Source organism: Penicillium roqueforti (genome assembly GCF_015533775.1).
Source record: "Penicillium roqueforti strain LCP96 04111 chromosome Unknown scaffold_01, whole genome shotgun sequence".
NCBI classification, from domain to species: Eukaryota; Fungi; Ascomycota; class Eurotiomycetes; order Eurotiales; family Aspergillaceae; genus Penicillium; species Penicillium roqueforti.
The window spans coordinates 2,636,453-2,655,195 of NW_024067565.1; the positions used below are offsets into that span (position 1 = coordinate 2,636,453).

Here is an 18,743-nt window from a genome sequence, read left to right on the forward strand (position 1 = left end):
ATGGCAGCCAGCCCTCATCGAGAGAGACTGTGGCTGGACTGCATGCGGAGGAGAGAGTAAATAACTTCGTGATCGGGAACGATCGTGGGCGAGATTGATCAAATTGGGTCTCAGGGTCGACCGGATATTGTGTCCCCGTTTTGTATATGGTGCGGGGGTTTCGGTGTTGGGGCCACAAGCATGAGAGTGCAGGGTTGCAGTGCGGTTGAATTCGATCTCTGCCTTGGGGAAGGCGTTCGAATGCGGATTGCTGGACTGCATGTGTCGAAATGATTCAGGCTGCTGCAATGCACCGAAGGGCTCATGAGGAGTCGGAATCGCAGTGGTACGAATCGTCTTCGAATGGGTTGCGGGCTATGTCAATGCTTGTGGGCGGTGATTGTCAGGCACGGGCAGAGCGGCTCATGCTGCGTTCTGGGATGGCGGGTGGAGCGGGAGGAGCGGGTGGTGTGGGCGAGTATGAACGCGAGCCTCCGATGATGTCGACATCGTGTTCTTGTAGAACGACGGAGTACTTGGGATCGCGCAGGAATTTGGGGACAGAATCGCTTGACATCAGCTTAAACACGGAAGTTTGAGCAAGCTCGAACAGGTGCACCACTTCTTGGAGACTCTTGAACATGGACTCGTCGTCTCCCACGGCCTTGGTCATGCGGCTGGCGAGGCTGTTGCGGAGAGCATGGTCGATGTTTAGTTCACAGGGTGAGCCGGGAGCCAAAAACGCGTTGTACAATCCGTATGCTGCAGCCAAAGTTTCCCGCACTGAATCGACCTTGTTGAATGTACCCATCTTCTCCGCCTTGTGGTAATTGGTGGTGAATTCCGACACATCGAGGTAAAAAGATAGATTCTCTTCACACAGCGAGTAGCGAAGGAACTCACGGAAAAGCAAACGCAGAGCGGGATCCTGGAGGATATGGGTCAATCGGGCGTTATTGGAATCGCGTGGCATCCCACGACTGTCGTACGTTGGCGCAACCTCGCGGGTCTTCTCGCGGGCAATCCATCCACATACGCGCTGCCCCCGTTCGGTAATGCCGTAGATGGCATACTTGGAAGGCTGGAAATGAGCATTGGTCCCAACATCCGGGAATTGCTTGTCGTCTTGAATCATCGTGATCAAGCCATACTTCAGGAACAGCTCGGAGATCAAACAGGTCTCCCGGCGCTCGATAGTAGTCGAACAATCCATCAACCAGTCCACCGATGCCTTTCCGGTAAATGTGTTGCTATAAACCTTTCCATCCAGGAGTTTGCGCTCCCGAGCCACCTTCACTCCAACCAGGCCGTTGGTGTAATCACTAAGCGAGTCCGAATCCGAGGTTGAAATACTGCTTTTGATGTTCGGGCCATCCTGACCAGCAAAGCGGCGGAAGATCACCTCGATCGTCGCGCGATCATGGGACAGCTTGTCGGTATCCGTGTCCCGCTCGAGATTCACCAGCTGCATGGTATTGCGTGGCGACTCCAGTACATCCATCACGTGACGAGCGGTAATGCCGTTACGCTGGCAGAAACGCTGCAGGATATTGATACCCTTTGGGGTAAGCTGGAAGAGGGCGCCCTTGAGCGGGAAGATCAAAAGCTCCCTGCCGTCGACGGATTCAATGAAGCGCGCATCGACAAATCGCTGGCAGACGGATCGGGCCATTTCCTTGGCCATAGAGAATGTAGTGGTGGTAGTAGTCGTAACTATGCGGGATGGGTCCTTGGGATCGGGCATGCGGTTGGACTGGGAGAATTTGAGCGAGCCCAAGTTGTTGATGGCCTCTTCCGAGGTGAATGTGTGGTCATATCTAGTGAAACGAACGCGGTGCGAATCCAACTTCAAGCTGACCATCAATGTGGAGAACAAGTCCATGAAATCCTGCGCTGATCAGCCCAATTGTTCTAATTTTGCAATCGCATTCCAATGCGAGCCTACCTTTGTGAATGGGCGCTCATCCTCGGTCATGCGCAACAACCTTGACGACGTCTGATGCATTTTGGGTGCGGGCGGGGAAGGACGGGTTTCGTGGGGAGGTGTAGGAAGACGCTGAAGAGTCAAGCGACGCTTGAGCACCGAATTGGCAGGATTGTCGACCAAGGCCGGGGACGAAGGGCGCGAGGTTCCCGTCAATTGCTCGTAAGTGTCGCTGTCGAATGGTGGGGTCACAGGGGTTGCGGAGAGCTTATGCGGTCTCGACAGGCTACCGTATGAAGTGGAGGAGCGTACTGTACTTCCAGACAGACTAGCAAGAGCGTTGGAGGTCTTTTGAGCTAAGGCAGCAAAAGAACGACGATTGCGTGAGATGATACCGCCAAAATCAGAATCAGGAACTGAAGGGAGAGAATATTCTCGGCTGTGGCTCCCGGTTTGGGTTGGCATTGAATGGTTTTGAGTCTTCGGGTTGAACCAGAGGGAGGAAAAAAGTGGATTATGCCAAACACCTGATACCGGAAAAAAACATGGGAATTTGGTAAAATAAAAAATAAAAAAAAATAAAAAAGAATTAAGTGGACTAAGTCCTCCAAGGCAAAAATGTAAAAAGGGTAAGAAGGGGGACAGCAAGGAAATTATACACTATGACAATTTCCCATTAGTATTATTTTCTCTTTTTTTTTCGAATCGATTTCAATAGAAAAGAAAAGGAGGAGTAGAGGGAAGATGGGGCTAAAGGGGGGGGAGAAAGAGAACGGGATTGAAGAGAAAATAAGAAAAATGATTTTTGCCCGAATAATTGAAAATGGAAATGAAAAAGAAAAAGAATTAAAAAAAAGAAATCAAAAAGACAAGAAAAAGAAAAGAAGCGCCATTCGGCCTGTCAGCCTACAACATATGATCCACAGCCCACGCGTGAGCCCCGAAAGAGTTTGGCCTGATGCATCCAAACAACGTGGGCCATGAAGATCGGTGGGTTCTGGGGTCTGGTATTATATTTGTACCATACCATACCTGCATATTGGCTCCCTGGGTCTGCAACGGATGTTAGCTAATAAATAGCTCCCTGGTAATTGCATGCAAGGGGGGTTATCAAGTACACCAGAGCCAAATGGCTGGGAGATGTGAATACCCTCTCTATAGTCCATAGTCGATACTCATGGTTTGGGCGATTCCAAATCAACCTATGGAACCAGAGACAGAAATTAATTAAAATGGATCCGCAATCTTTTTCCAATGATTTCATTGATTTTTTGCCCGAGTTCCAAGGTCGACCGAACAAATCCGTAATACGTGATACTGGTAATACCTGTACCCTGAACATTGAACATGGAAACATTCCTGGCATACCTCACCCGTTCCATTCTGCTACTACCTTACTGCCTTAGGACTAGTCGTCTGCTTTTGAGCATCTGGAGCTTCGGAGTATTAACGGGTGAATCCAGATCTAAATCTTCAGTGTTACCATATTAGTTTGCTGTCTTTCAATAGCCTCCTCCGGCTTCGATGGGATAGATCTGACTATGTCATTTCACATTCGATGTGTAAGCTAATCCCGACAAAACAGGTAATGATGTGAAAGCTTGAATCCACGTGGAAATCCCTACACTTCCCGAAATCTAAGGTTATATTGCTAATTATGATACATATCTATGTTGAATAATCATCAATAATAGCTACCATGGGAGTCATTCTAACCTTATCAAGTAGCCCTTGGCAACCTAGATATGACAACGGGACATTCTTTGCTTGTTCCTCATCCAAGCCACACCAAACCTGGAAATAGATCAGAAACATTGTTCTATATTGGACACATGGTTCCGGGCTGTTGCCGGAGAGTGGGCGTTATTGTACCTATTTATGTTGTCTCCAGAGAATCAGAAACATCCTCGTACATACATTGTTGTATCACATGTCGCCATCGGGTCAAAGATCCCCACTTCACTCCGATCGTCCAATGGTGGGGCAATTAGGAACTTGGCACGCTTTCACACTTCTTCCCTGTTTCGTACCGAGCATTGCGGTGTTTCGTCTTGTCGCTAATCCTAATTTGGAATGTCAGGGAGGTCTCAATCCGAAACTATACTAATTGTACAGCGCAAGAAGACAACATGATGATTAGTTACTAATCAATATATAATCCTCATTGTCATACACAAGGTTGAATGTTCATAGTGGGGGGAGGGGTATATTATTTCCCCTTTGAGGACCTTGCGTAACTAGAAACATCCCAAGGCGGTCAAAATAGATTAATAATAATCCTAATCTCCAGGCTTCCATGGCAATTCCAAGCGTCTTCTTTTCGTTTGGTGTGCATAACCCATGTGGTCCCACGTGGGCACACGTGGAGAGAGATGCTTAGCGTCTGACCGCCGAATCCGCTCTCAACTGTTTTGCGCATAGAAAGGAGGCGCAGCCTCGCGAATCTTTGCCGAATGTCTCAGTTACGGGTCGCGATGGGCAGTTAGCGCTAACAAGTTCCAGGATTTTAAGCGTGAAATTACCCTATCATTCAACGGTTTTGGTTCGCGTCTCCGGTTCCTGGAAAAAGCGGGTTTCAGGTTTCCTCCCCGTCCAGTTTTCGCGAAAACACGGGGTTTTACCGCCTTGACGAAACAATTGACGCCATCCAATAATACCAGAGACGCCCCTAGTGTCGCATACCCGCGGATCATGATCGTCAATCATCGCGTTATCATTTCCTCATGGCTTGCAATACGTGACCAATACGCAGTGAGGCAGGGGTCGCCAATCTCCGCGGTCGGGGACCAACGTCAGCGAGATAACGCTAAGGGTTAACACGAGAGCCTCATCTTACACTTCCCCGGTAAGACAGCCCCCAACACGCACAAAGACGGCCCTAAGGATTTCACTTGCATGAACCGCGCTTTTAATTGGAAGTTTCAGAAAAGCCATTCAACGCCCCCGGTCAAGCTATCAGACACGTCAGCAAGACCCGTGCTGACCAAGAAACGGTGCCGGCCAACCAAACCTCCTGGAACATGTCACGCGAAACAACAATGCAAGACGTTAGTGCGAGTTTCACCCGCCAGATGCCGACTTTCCCTTGACTGACCAACAATTTCCTACTCCGTCCCTACGATACGAATTACCAGTTTAGTATTCCCTATGGAGTAGTCCTAAAAAAAAGAAGGTTTGGACTCCGCTCAGGCGCGGCCATAGAGACAGATTGAGCAAAGATACTCCGTGATATGATAGCATATGATATGAGATTGGCTCCCCCGCAAGACGAGATTAGCCAACGAAAGTTAAATTGGATAGCGCAGATCGAAGAACTCATTCTACTTTGTACAACACAGGACAGAAACCTTGGAAGGAGATAAGAACATTCGAATAAGCGACACGTCATATCGACATACTTTGCACTATGTATTGAGATCTATCGCGCAGGATCGATCACAAGAACGCGATCGAACGGTGCCACGTGTATTGAAGGGGAATAAAACTGTTTCTCTTCTAACACGGGCAGCTCGCCGGAAAGGGAGTTTCCGGTCGCGACATCTCGGCTCAGCCCTGTACGAGCAATGCCGATTTGGCTCATATCACTCCCGTGTGGCTCTAGTGAGAATGATGGGTTTGCTAGTTGACTAGTCACTTGGTTGGTTTCAAGGAGTCTGACAGAACCAAGTGAGCAATTCAAGGAGTGGGTTAGCCAATAATTCGATATCATCGTACGGGGTAACTACTCCGGAATTCGTATACGTATATACTATGTAGATTACTTTCAATACGATTAGTGCTCGCACATCAGATCCATTATTGCGAGACGCTAAACTCGAAGAGAATTGGTGGAAACTATCCCTGTCGCTTTGTTCCGCCAGGCATGTCGAAGTGGATTGAAGCTATCCAAAATTCAGCCCCGCTTACAGATTGGCTCGCGGAGGTTTTGCTGTTCAGAGTCTAAAGTTGCGGTCAGACATTCAACGGTAAGTAGAAAGATATCACTCGAGCCGAAGGAGACTCCAGGGACCCTCTTGACGTGATGAGGTATGTATCGTTGTATCTGACATTACCTCTATGTAATTTAAGCCACATGGTATTGTCTTTGTCCAGGGTGTCAACATCCCTGGCGGCCACGCGACAAGGGACTCCTGCAGGCTTGCATTGTTCAGGGGTAAAAGACACCATCTGCATATATGTAAATTATAACGTGGATTGTACAAGATACACGTTTTGACACGAGTCATGAAAACTCAAAATCACCCTGAATCATTTCAGCTGCCAAGATGTCAATCCTATTCTTTCGGGACAAGTCTGCATCCTTTGTTTCAGGGCCAGGGCTGTCCCTAGATGTCGATCCGCCAAATGAAAAGCTTATGTACATTAGCTAGCTCTATGACATACCTTGCCTAAAGATAGAAGGGAATCTCATATTGGACTCCCGTACTCGACACAGGCAGCTTACTTTCCTAGCCACATATCACTTCCTTGCCTATTCGAGGGTCCCTGCATGTAGCAGGTGTGCTTCGTACATACTCCGAACTGCATGGTTGTATGCAGATCTCCACGGAATTCAGGGACTCGACATCCGAGAGTTAATTCCTGTTCTGTAGGAATGTGGCTTGCGCGATTGGGATTCGAACTATGCGCTGATGCTCCCTGGGCTGACCATGCTAAACCCTAAACATCTAAACCCTGGCTCCGGGGTGATTGCTGAGTAAAGGATTTAGATTTTGACCAGGCCCGGGGTAGAGAAGGGCCTAGATGAATCTCGACCTTCGCCTTCACTGCCCCTTGATGCACATCCCATACTGAGTTCATTTAGATGTTCTAGATCGCAATATCATATCAACCTTCAATATAAGGTCGATCTTCGCTCCCGAAGACCCATCAGCAGTCCAGATTTAAATAGGCCAAGAAATCCCGAGGCTACGTATCACATTGCAGAGGCCGAAGCTGCCGAGAGCTACGAATGTGGGGGAAGCATGACTGATGTTACAGTGCCACGTGAAATGCCGGAGAGGTCGACAATTTAGACCTCGAGCACAGATCTATCTGATCATCCTCTAGTTACAGTAGGGCGAAACTTGTAAGCAAGGTGTCGACCTATCCTTCGCAAGTATGACCCCGTAATGGGACCATGTGGCTTGCGCAGCGACCTACCCATGTCTAGTGAAAACCCTGACAAAGTATGTTGTAATGACAGAAACTCTCCTTGCGACTAGCGAAAACACTAGTAGAAAACAATCGCGTGCACGCAGCACTTCGTGAACAGAGCCTCATGTCTCATCGGATCTGTTGCCTATTCGGTACCATGCTGGGGGAGATTGCACATATCTATCTCTCTGGTACGGAGTAGCGGTGCTGATCTTTAATTTTTTGAACCCTCAACAAACTTAAGAGCTTTCACCGTGTAATTTTGCCTCACCTCAGTTCTTCTCGGACATCCCGATTTTTTGCAAAATAGTCTGAGTGGGTCTTTTCGCATATGTATATGCAAAGACCAAGGTTCTGATCTGCGGCCAGATACGGAGATAAGAGAAGGATCTTCGATGTAGCCAAGTTGAACTCTGTTTTTCACAAATGGGAGCAATTCGAGTGCACACATCATACTCCCGAGGTCCTTATAGGCCGTTTGTAGTAATATCCCTTTTGCCCGTGTGTATTATACCGGTGTATCATACCGCCACCTGTATATAGAATACGAGGAATTCGACTTTACCCGTTCGTGATGGGCTCCACCTGCTGAAAACAGGTAGTGTAGGGTGGAGTGTAGCAGTGAACCACGTCATAGACTTTGAATAGTTAAATTATTGAACCAAGACTTTAAAAAGGTGGCCCTGAATCATGTACGGCATCCACAGTCCCGGATTTACGTTAACGGCGAAGTCCGGCGTGGCAAATCCGTGGAAACGCTAGAAGTCTTCTAGAATCCTTCTAGAAGACGCCAAGAAGCCGCGTTTCGGGCGATCCATGGTTCAGCGGGCCAATATATTAACTGTTTCGTCTGTTTATCCCCTTTCTGTTGATAAAGGGGCTGTATTTTGGGAAAAGTCTATTCTGGTTCCGATGCGTTGTTTCAATGTTGTTTTTCTCCTGTTCCTGAATTCCGACTGATCTCGGAATACAACTGAAGATAAGGGCTTGGTGTCAATTGTAAAATGTCGAACTATATTCGCGCTAGGCATTACTTAAAATGTCTGCCAAACCAATGAGACATCTAATAATATACGATACAGAACAAATTCATACCCAAGAGTCTCATGTTGGATCTACGTTACTTGTAGATCTACAATGTACGTAAGAATAAGGCCGAAAGCGAGAAAACAACAAACCTCTGATGGGGTTACCATACGATCTACGGAGTAGCTCTTACGGTATGGAGTACTTTGTATACCCACTGGTCCACCTTCACGGTAGACACGGCAGAAGAGCCACACGGGAACAAAAGGACCTTGAAGTCCACGTGGCAGATCGGCAAAACACCGGTGACAAAGAGAATAATAGCCGACCTACATATCAACTATAGCCCTAACCTGGTTAGCCTGTGAGGTACTAGGGAGTAGCTAAATTATGGCATAAACACGTGTATTCCGTTCTTTCCATCTTTATTTTCTTCATGCTCTCATTTACTATGTTCTAGTAGTATATTCAAACAATTGGGACTAAAATCAAGTCCTTTCTTGAAGACGTTCATCCAATACTCATTTTTCATACATTACTCCGCTCATACCAATGATATTAGTTTACAAAATTATGTTGGGCATCCCAACAGCCGCACGAGCCCCAAGACCAAAACAAAATTACCCAAAAGGCATGTATCGTTCCAAAAACGCAGCTTCACCGCAAGACCAAAGCAAATCTAAGGCCTGGTGAAAGTTTGCGGGACCTCTCTCACACCCTTCCAACACCTGCCCTATCTTATTGGATTGGGCAGCCAAAAGCGCCTGCTCAGGAACAGCATGAAATTGTGCTGCTAACTGAGTAGCGAATTGGTCGGTGCGCTGCCTTTTTCGCAGCCATAAGCAGTGGGTAGATGTGACGGCCTCCAGGATTCCTTATATAAGCGTCCGCTCGCTCCGCAGCATTGAGGGCTTCGTACATGCCACCACCCGTAGGCTCCCGTAGCTTGTTACACATACTCCGTACTTGGTGGGCATTGGTTATCTTTAGTTTCCGAAATATCCGTCATTATTTGTCTCTGTGTAATGCTTGAGGAAGTGAGGAATCTTACGAGGGTCTTGCTGGCACATCAAAAGCGCATGCTTGGGTCTGCCGCTGTTCGGATTGCTTGTTCCACAGACAATAGAAATCGCTTCTTCTCCTCTATTACAGTTCACTATATATCGCTACTATATGCTTATGTGTTTGCTTGCTCGCTTCCTGTTTGCATTGTTTACTAGTTTACTTTCATATATTGCTTGTTAGATAGCCAAGCAAGAAGGTTGGTTGCAACGTTTGTAGAAGCGCCACCCTATAAGAATAGAATTTGTAGGTGAGATCCTGTATCCTATTCGGGCGAAAAGAAGCCGAAGACAATATCAAAATTCTAATGAGGATATACCTATAGAGTCACTAGGCCTTCCGCATATCAAACCCCGATGGTCCTATACGCGAGTGACGAGATTGGTTTCTGCACTCGGAGAGTCAAAAAAAGTACCTGGCATTGAGTCAGGTCGGAGTAAATCATAGAACGCATTCATGAGTGATGTGAATCATCTATTGGTCGGTGGGGACGGACTGTCGCTATCCTTGAGTGGAGTCTCAACTGTCGAACAAGAGTCGTGAGTGGTTTTTTGGAATTATATATACAGAATCGAGATGCCGGTGAAGCCAAAGAGGGACGGGAAATTAGTTCTTCATTCAGTCATTATGATTTTGCCTCACGAGATGTCCATATCCAAGCTAATACGATTTTTACTTTACTAAGTTTAGTGATCTCATATCGATCTTGCATTGAAATCCTAGCTGAGAGAAAAAGCAAACCTGTATAATGAAAGATCGGCCTGAGATGAGAATATATGCTAACCTATAGTAGCAGGCCAAGAAGATCAGGGCTATTGGCTGTCAGGTAGCTCTATGTGAATTGATATAAAATTGAGGTGTCTAATAGACAAAGGCTTAGATGATAATTGCTAATCTGTTATGCTTTTCAATAAGCTACATTCTAAAGTCTCTGTAGACCTCTCCTAACATGCCATGCCATAAAAGCACCTATCAAATTCCTCTTTGCGTTCAATTCAATCTCCAAGTGCCTTTGTTGAGACCATTTCTGCCTCAGGTTGATGAGACCTACTTTCTACCTTGTTTGATCTTCCTTCTTTCTCTTAGCCAGCTGATACAACATCACCCAAGGTTTCCTTTATCAACAAGCAAGATCATTTCAACAAGCATCCTATGTCAAAGTAAGTTCTCCTCTACTCGAATCAGGGCCAGTGTCTAGTTAACTGATTACCTATTCTTTAGAGGTCACTATCATTGCCTTCGCCAACCAGAAAAGGAAAACTACAGCCTAGAGCGACAAGTGAAGAGTTCTACAGCTCGTCAGACATATCTTATTGGAACGAGCTTACGTGCAAACGTCCCACCTCTCATCCAACAACCCCGAGCAACCAGTTCATACCTCGCCGCAGGTATCGATGAAACAGTGCATGTCCTAGGTCTGTCGCTAAGCCAGTATCGCCAACCCTAAAAACTCCATATAGGACCCGAAATCATTGCGTCCTCTTCTACTGCCTCCGAGGCTCAGTATCATATGCTGCGATCCTACATGACTCAGATGGCCCAACACATTCTCTGCAGTCTTTGATCAATATGTCGAATTAAGTGGTTCAAATCAGCCAGTACTGCAAACCAGTGCTGTTTTAATATGGCGGGTGTTGCAGCCTACCAGGGCGATTAAAATGATACTTGATAGTGGATTGGCTTCACCCACTGCTTTTTCATGCGAGGAAGCAGTCCAAGGAGGGAGCGCTTTGGAAGACCTTACAGTTTCGTCACGAACAACTGGCTTGTTCAGGTCGTCAGGCTTTTGGGATGATTTGTTCAATTTTACTTTACTTATTTTACCGCTAATTCTTATCGTAGCTTGCACCAATAAGGGGCAAAGTACTCATGAACCAAAATGACCCCTAAAGTGTACCGAAAAAGACATGACAAGGTCGTATGAAAGAATCATTTTATCGCGTGGATCCCTAGTGGATTCTGAGCTATATTAGTATGAAGGTTTCAGGGATCGTCATGCAGTTATCGCAAATGCGATAAATGAGTGGGACTGTCGTTGCCGAATACACCAAACTCTCTAAATGACTTGCATCGTTATCTTGTGGAGCTTTCACCCATGTGGGTGCTGAAGAATGTAGATCAGTCGGCATTGTTTGATTTGTCATTCCTCAGTCACTCGCATTCGCATTATGGTATGACCAGAGACTTGCTCTGCCACGTCCAGCGTAGAATTCGGTGATAACAGCCTTGACTTGCGATACGGTAGTTTTGCGAACCATCTTGAGGCAGATAACCATGTCTAGGGTGTATCTCGCAAGGAAAACCGAGAAGTTGTATACGTTGTAAGATACCGCTTTGAGGAACAATAATCCGTACGCCATACATAATACTCTAATTTGAGCTTAATGCTATTATCGGTACGTGGCAAGCCGCTCAATTACTATTGACGGAAATATTTCCATCAACGACATCAGCCCATTTGAAATACGTCGGTGATGCTTGACCGTCGTTTTCCGCTACTGCAGGGAAGACGGAAGTTGGCCGATGATCCTAAGGAAACCAAATCCAATCAAATCACACTCCGTGCACGCTCTTCAGTTGCAAAGTGCCGAGATCGTCGTTGATATCTCCCTAATTAACCCCAAGCCTAATAGTCTAACTGTCCGACTTGAGATAAACCTCCGATCATCCACTTGTTTTGACTTTCCTTATCCCTGCAAGCGCAAAACTAGCCGTCTTAGCGGGTCAAGCCACGAAGCCTGAAGAAATGCGAAAAGGACGATTCTAACTAGAAGGAGACGTTCTACTTTTGTCTCTTCTGACAAAGCGGGGCAGTCAGCGCGAAGCCGGTGAGGAGGAGATGCTTGACGACTCGCTGTTCTCGTACGGCATTGCAGTGGATTATGCATTTTGCTATCCTTGTCTAGCATCTTTGCATAATTACCTATACGTTGCACAAAAGCTCCTTTTATCAACATGTCTTGCCAGGTCTAATTTACCTTCTGAAACCGAGTCTCCTATTTCCGTCGCAACCGCAGTCCGGCCCCTATCTCAACTGCTGCAACATACATACCCGGAAAGGGTATTTTGGGCTATCGCATGGTCCAATGCCATTCGGGATTTGCTTTGCACAGCCAGACTGCGCCAGACACATGGTCAGCCATGCTTGGTCATGCTCAGCAATGCCCAGACGGAAGCGAGCATATCGATCTGCAACCTGCAGCATGACCTGATTATTAACAACCAGTTGAGCTCTGGGCTTAAAGAGCTAGATTACTCCGTATACATCGAAGTGCATCAGAGCCATGCGAGTATTGCAGGATTGTGGAGTCTTCGACTTCCCTCGCTGTATTTGGCTCCACTACTCTTCGTTTCACCTCCAGTTATCACGACGTCACACACATCCAATAAATAGTAACCTAAGTATCAAAAATAAAGCCTCTCCGCCATATGAATTGAATTGCCCTTGGCATCCTGCAGATATCGCATGGTACCCCAGTGGTCGGCGTCCTATATGCAGAGTAATATATGTTCAACGCACAACTTACCATACTAACACAGCAGCCCCTCCTTTTACCATTTGTGGATAAAGATATGAGAGTCAGCCATGTCACTTTGAACACATGGCAAGCCACATGCATATGTCCGAAGGCCGCGTGTTTGGGGGTTCAATTAAATAGAGTACAGAATGTCAACTTAGAAGAACAGCATTTACGGGGTACATATTCCCACAATAAATACCTTTTTACCTTTTAAAAGACTGTATTTTGAGCAAGGAGATCACCACAAGGCAGTAAGATTCGAAAAGCTGCCAGCATTCCCATTGGCACAGTTGCCTATTAGAAGTACATACTACTGGAAACAAAGAAGGTGCAAGATTTGTCTCTATGGAGAATCAATCAGCCAGTTTTGAGATTATCTATGTTGTACATGGCATCCATATCTAAATCCCGATATCGCTACCACTCTTTTATATATGTCATAGGCCTACGCAGATCATCAGATCATCAAAGGCTAATCAAATGACATCCACTGCACCGTCTATCATCTACAACTAGCTTTTGAGTTATAGCAATATTACGTACAGACCCCCTCAGAGCTCACGGGTACATGTAATCCGTATCCCAACAACGCGGGAGTGTGCATTTCCCATCAAAGACAAGGATGACGTGACTGACCATTCTCAGCAACTAGGATAGACGATGGAAAATGATGATCGCCAGATTTAAATGGTGGTCAGGTAGGTTTGGGGCTAGTGAAGTTTTCCAATAACTTGAATCATGGAGCTGGGGGGTGCTTGCTTGGTGTTTGTTGTACATGTGGTTATGTACGGAGTACATGGTGTTTTGATATATCCGATACCGGCCGTCGGCTTGAGTTCGGGGCATATGTTGGGGCTGGTATAGATCCCCTAGGCTTGGTTAGGATGTGTATATTTCCTTGTATAGAATTCCGTAGGCTGCTTGTGTGTGTGCGATGTGTTTTGTTTATCTTTGGTTGTGTTGTGTTGCGATATCAATTCCAGAATGGAGAATTGGGAAATTAATTAAGATGTTTTCCGACTAGCAACTCATATCATGATAGACGGATAGTCAAGGCCAAATGCCATGCTTGTCACCGGCACAAATAACCCAACACAGTAAATGCTTGCAAGATCCAGTTGCTGAGAGGTCTATCCGCGCCACCACTGGCCCAATGCACCCCCAGAGCCAGCCATTTCAATGACCTCCTCGAAACTAATTTCCACACGGAACATCTGCCCGTCAGCAGTGCCGTTCCCACTACCCACGGGTGTCACGAGTCCCCAGCTGAGCAGTCTTTCCCAAGACTCTCGGGCCACATCTCGGCCCCAGACACGGCCTGGTGTGGCAGAAGCTCCCGACACCGAGGCAGATACCTTTGCGGATGTCAGGAGCCGAACGTATTCTGCGTATGCGGCGGGGAATGAAAGCGCAAGTGGTCCCATGCTCTGTGACTGGGACCCGTCGTTTCCGGGGTCGAACAGGGCTGCCAAGCGTGTTGCGGCTACCAACAAAGCCAGTGGCAATGACGAGGGACTGGATGATGTGATGGATGTGGAGAATGGGAGAGGTGCTGGGTCTGGGCACTCAAGGGATTGGGAAGAGAAGCTTTTCGGGGTTGGGACTTCGGGTATAGGTGCGTCGGCGGTCGACACACTTTGTAGCAAGTCGCCGATGGGGAGAAGCGCGCTGTTGAAAAACTCCTTTGCTGATTTGGTTTGGTTGTAGATACGCTTGAGGTGGAATTGAAATTCGTTGTCATTCCACAAATGCTATTTTCAAGACAGCGATTTAGCAAAGATGCAATTAATTGGATAAAGGAAAATACAGATCTTACCTTCAAATATTCCTTCCATCCCCCAAGCAGTGTATTCCACTTGTTCGACTCTACTAGAATGCGTTCAGACCCAAGTTCATCTGCAATATCAACCATTTCGGCGTCACTGAGATCCAGGCTCCCTAGGCAGATATCTGAAAAGGCCTCGAAGGATCGAGGTAGAGGAACGTAAGTATAACGATGACTAAATCGACTCTTGACACGCTTCTCGAGCATTTCGGTTACGTCGACCTTTGTCGTGAGCCCAATCACCGTGATGGGGGCTTTGCGGGCTTGGGCAATATCGAACAGATTATACAACAAAGTCTGTCGTGGGTGAGTGACGAATAGGTCGAACTCATCCAACAAGATCACAATGGATTTCGCAGCAGTCTTCGATCCTGGGTCCCCAGAAGTCCCGAAGAGTTCCTCTGGATGTGACAATAAAGCCAAGAGCGTGGCCATCGTATCCGCATAAGAACTGACCTTAGCCGCATCTTCCTCGGTATGCGTCTCACGGCCAAGTTGGCGCCACATTTCTCGCAAAGCTAGACGGTCGTCTGTGTGCAAGAACCCATTGAGACGAACGACGTGAAACTCATTGCAATGCTCCTTTCTAAGAGACGAAATGATAGATTCCACAATCGCCGTCTTGCCGCATCCCCTGGATCCAAGAAGAAGCATGGAGTTGCCCTCTCCGATAGAGACGGTCTGTTCAATGAGCTGATGAACCTTCTGGTATTCAGCTTCGAGTCCCCGCACTGGAATCTGTCGTTTCCCTGTCAGCTTTTCGAGAAGAATAGTCGAGAGAATGCGCATTTCGTCCCCAAGGCCCGTCTGACAGAGCGCCTGGAATTTTCCAGCATATTCCGGCAACGGCTCGGAGACATCGATAGTCTCATGCGCCTCCGGCTGGTCATGATAAAGGTCTTGCTGGAGTTGTATTGTATCGATGTCATCCAAGCCGTCCTGATACCCAGGCGAAGGTGACTTCTCTTTCGGCTCTGCGACCAAGGCTTTCTTGGATCTAGGCTTCGCGGTGCTTCTCTTCGATCTGGTCCTTGTAATTGTACGAGGGGCGGGTTCCGGGGACGGCTCGTCGAGGTCCATGTCATCATCGTCATCATCTTCCTCTTTAAATTCAGGTTCGTCTTCTTCTTCGTCTTCTACCGGGGATTGCCGCAGCTTTTGCGCGCTTCGTGTGGGACGCGCACTTCTCGAAGGAGTGGCTGCTTGTTTTCTCCTCGATGAGGGTGTTACGGCTTCTTGGTCGTACCTTTTTGGTGTTTTGCGTTGCCGCCCACTTGACCGTGTCCCAATTCGTGCGGGAGTTTGTGCTTCATCTTCCTCAACCTCGCCGCCTTGGCCCGTCGTTACGGGGTCTGGGTTGTCTCCGCGGGTAGTTTGACGCCGCGATGCACTTTTCACCGGTGTGGGAGAAATTCCGTGATTGTCGGGGGATGTCGGGACGGAGAATACGTCTTGATCATCATTTCCCATATCGATGTCTCCATCAACGTCCTCGGAGACCCTTCTCCTCTTAGATGCTCGGGGCATGGTTGTGGTTTGAGGAAATGGAATAGCTGGTATCGGGTACTTTCCAATTCGATGGAGAGGGGATTTCGTGAGGGTAAAGGACTCAAGCCGGGAAAATCTGGCGGTTTCCTGTCAGATAAGTGTTTGCGCCTATGTCAATTAGAATCAGATTCAATCAATGCTGTTTATTTCCGACCAGCCTGAGTAGTCCAGGAGCTGTCCCACCGAATGTAATGACTTACAAAGAGAAAATCAATAGCGCATTTATCGTTAATCAAGACCAACAAGCGCAACCCGTGTGAATCAGATTCCAACAGAAGACCGGGATTCAATTGCTGGTCAATTGCTCAAAGGGTCGGCCGGACAACAATTGGCCGATTTTCGCCTCAGGCCGAGACGCGTGACGCGAAGTCAGGTGCTTCCCGAGGTCACTTTGACAAGTCGCAACTTGGAATTGCTCTTTCGTTAATATTGTCTTACTGTAGGGATCAGAAGTCTCAATAACCGGGATTCACAGACAAACATGAAGAACTGAAGTCGAACTGTACCGACTACTAGGGGGCGGGTATAGCAATTCTCCTGAAGAACGCGACATCATTTGTCAACGCTACAAAAACATGACTGCCAATATCCCGGAGATCATCCTGCTCTGCCAGGACGCAGACTTTATCACCGCCTTTCAAACAGCGCAGCAAGAGCACTGGCCCGAATTACCATCAAAGCTCACGATCACCCTTATCAACTCGCGCCTGAACCGCCTTGACCCCTCAGTAACCTTCGACCTAATCGTCTCACCCGCGAACTCATATGGCCGTCTAGATGGAGGCTTTGACGACGCCATCTCATTAGCCTTCAGCCCGCGTGATGACTACGAAGCTCTAACGCGCGCAGTGCAGCTGGAGCTATACGAGAAATGGCGAGGATTCGCGCCGCCAGGCACATGCAGGCTCGTGCAATTCCCTGGGCCGCTTTTGCAGAATTTCCGGCGCTGTTCCTGGGTGGCTATATGTCCAACTATGCGAGAGCCGATGAATGTCGTCTGGGACCGGGAGGTTGTCTATGAGAGTGTCTGGAGTTTGTTATGTGAGGTCGAGGGGCGTAATCGGGCCTCTGAAGCGAAAATTAATTGTCTCTTGATGACGCCCCAGGCTGCTGGTATTGGGAAGGTTAGTAAGGAGCGTTGGTCGGCACAGATGGTGCTTGCAATGAAACATTTTGTGGACGCAGTCGAAAGGCCGGAACGGTGGAGTCGAATGCAGTGGAATGAGATCATGAAGGATTGTGACGAAGTTGCGACGACATGGAAGACAAAAGGAGCAGTATAGATAAACTCCTTCCCAATTGTCCTTGTCGTCTTAGGTCTGTATGTAAGATCATGGCTAGCCTGAATGTTACACTTATGTTTCCTACATTCATGAGATGGAATTCGGCCGTGTTGATGAGGCGCTGCGAGAAAACGATGACAGCCCAAAGCTACTAACAAGGCCACCCATTAGTAACCATGGATTCTATGTGTTGCGGGAAGATTAGGTTCTCTATAGACTGGGCCGGGGTTGAGCCTGGGACTCTACAAGTGGATGCCAAGTATAGCTTTGCCGTTCGTGGAAATCAGATTCGCGAGGAAAAAGAAGTATCTCGATTATTTGGGATATCCGGATTTGTTATAGCACAGCTGGTCTTTGTGGAGTAGTTGCTATAGTATATATTGAATTCGGAGAGATGAACTCTTCCCCAATTTAAGCATATCTGATCCGTTCGAGGTCGGCTTCACCACAGCCGAGGTCCAATATGATGATCCGAGCTACGGCTGTGGGGTTTAGCCTTAAGCTACTTCTACTCCAACATTTCTTCCCCCTAAACCTTTCTAGTGCTCTTTGCATTTGTCATTCCTTTCAGATACCATGTCACATAACGCAATAAGCGCTCCGCCCAGGCAACTGGACGAGTTCGAACAGCTCGTCTATGAGTATACGGCGCGCATGGGCCTGGGGAACGAGGAAGTAAGTACCATACGCAGCAATATTAAAATAATGAATTGCATCCCCCGCCTATACAGCGCCAGAGCGCATAGTTGAATCCCATCGCTTACCCTTATTGAAGCACTGGGACATCGATGCCCGCGGCTGTAACCTCCGCTTCGAGTCCGCAACCCGTGGTCCTCCGGCTACAGTTTCGTTCCTCTTGACGATCACTCCTGCGCTGACCAATTACTTTGGTAACCTCCATGGGGGCTGCGCTGCTACTTTGATCGATGTTCTATCCACCACTATCTTGTTAGGCGTTTCCGAGCCGGGCAGGTTCTCCTTCGGAGGTGTCAGCCGCAACCTCAAGATCACATATCTGCGCCCTGTGCCTGCGGGAACTGAGGTGCGGCTCGTTTGTGAGGTTATTCATGTTGGCAAGCGGTTGGCATTGCTTCGGGCTGAGATTCAGAGGGCGGAGAGTGGTGATGTTTGTGTGATTGGTGAACATGAGAAGGCCAATACCGACCCGGAGGTGACGCAGAGGATTTGATTTGATGTGATGATTTTGTTTCTTTTTTTGGTACGTCTAGAAGACAACATGGATCTTCGAATGTTAAGAGGTAGCCACTGGGATATAAATTTATAGATCTCATTTGCACCAATAAAGGTGCCAAATTCAAGCCATTGTACGAGCGAAGATCATAGTAGTGACCAGAATATTGTGCTTCGTTTGCTATGATAGGGAAGGACGGACAAAGAACAGAGAGGCTATCGCACATGTTCAAGAGAAATATAATCAA

At 47.5% G+C, this 18,743-nt stretch overlaps 4 protein-coding genes across 4 annotated transcripts; 2 read left to right on the top strand and 2 right to left on the bottom strand.

Annotated features, from left to right (window-relative positions):
- Nucleotides 1-382: 382 nt before the first annotated feature.
- flbA (developmental regulator FlbA) lies at nucleotides 383-2,368 on the bottom strand (the record flags this gene model as incomplete). The annotated part of the gene is made up of 2 exons (XM_039078071.1): nucleotides 383-1,867; nucleotides 1,925-2,368. The coding sequence occupies 2 exons, from the start codon at nucleotides 2,366-2,368 to the stop codon at nucleotides 383-385; spliced, it is 1,929 nt and encodes a 642-aa protein (XP_038933999.1).
- An 11,410-nt stretch (nucleotides 2,369-13,778) lies between these two features.
- On the bottom strand, nucleotides 13,779-16,000 carry LCP9604111_1452 (origin recognition complex subunit 4; the record flags this gene model as incomplete). The annotated part of the gene is made up of 2 exons (XM_039078072.1): nucleotides 13,779-14,399; nucleotides 14,465-16,000. The coding sequence occupies 2 exons, from the start codon at nucleotides 15,998-16,000 to the stop codon at nucleotides 13,779-13,781; spliced, it is 2,157 nt and encodes a 718-aa protein (XP_038934000.1).
- Nucleotides 16,001-16,596: 596 nt separating this feature from the next.
- On the top strand, nucleotides 16,597-17,304 carry LCP9604111_1453 (uncharacterized protein; the record flags this gene model as incomplete). Its single annotated transcript, XM_039078073.1, has 1 exon — nucleotides 16,597-17,304. The coding sequence occupies one exon, from the start codon at nucleotides 16,597-16,599 to the stop codon at nucleotides 17,302-17,304; it is 708 nt and encodes a 235-aa protein (XP_038934001.1).
- A 576-nt stretch (nucleotides 17,305-17,880) lies between these two features.
- LCP9604111_1454 (PaaI family thioesterase) lies at nucleotides 17,881-18,493 on the top strand (the record flags this gene model as incomplete). The annotated part of the gene is made up of 2 exons (XM_039078074.1): nucleotides 17,881-17,979; nucleotides 18,080-18,493. 2 exons carry the CDS (start codon nucleotides 17,881-17,883, stop codon nucleotides 18,491-18,493), a joined length of 513 nt encoding a protein of 170 aa, XP_038934002.1.
- Between the last annotated feature and the right edge of the window lie 250 nt (nucleotides 18,494-18,743).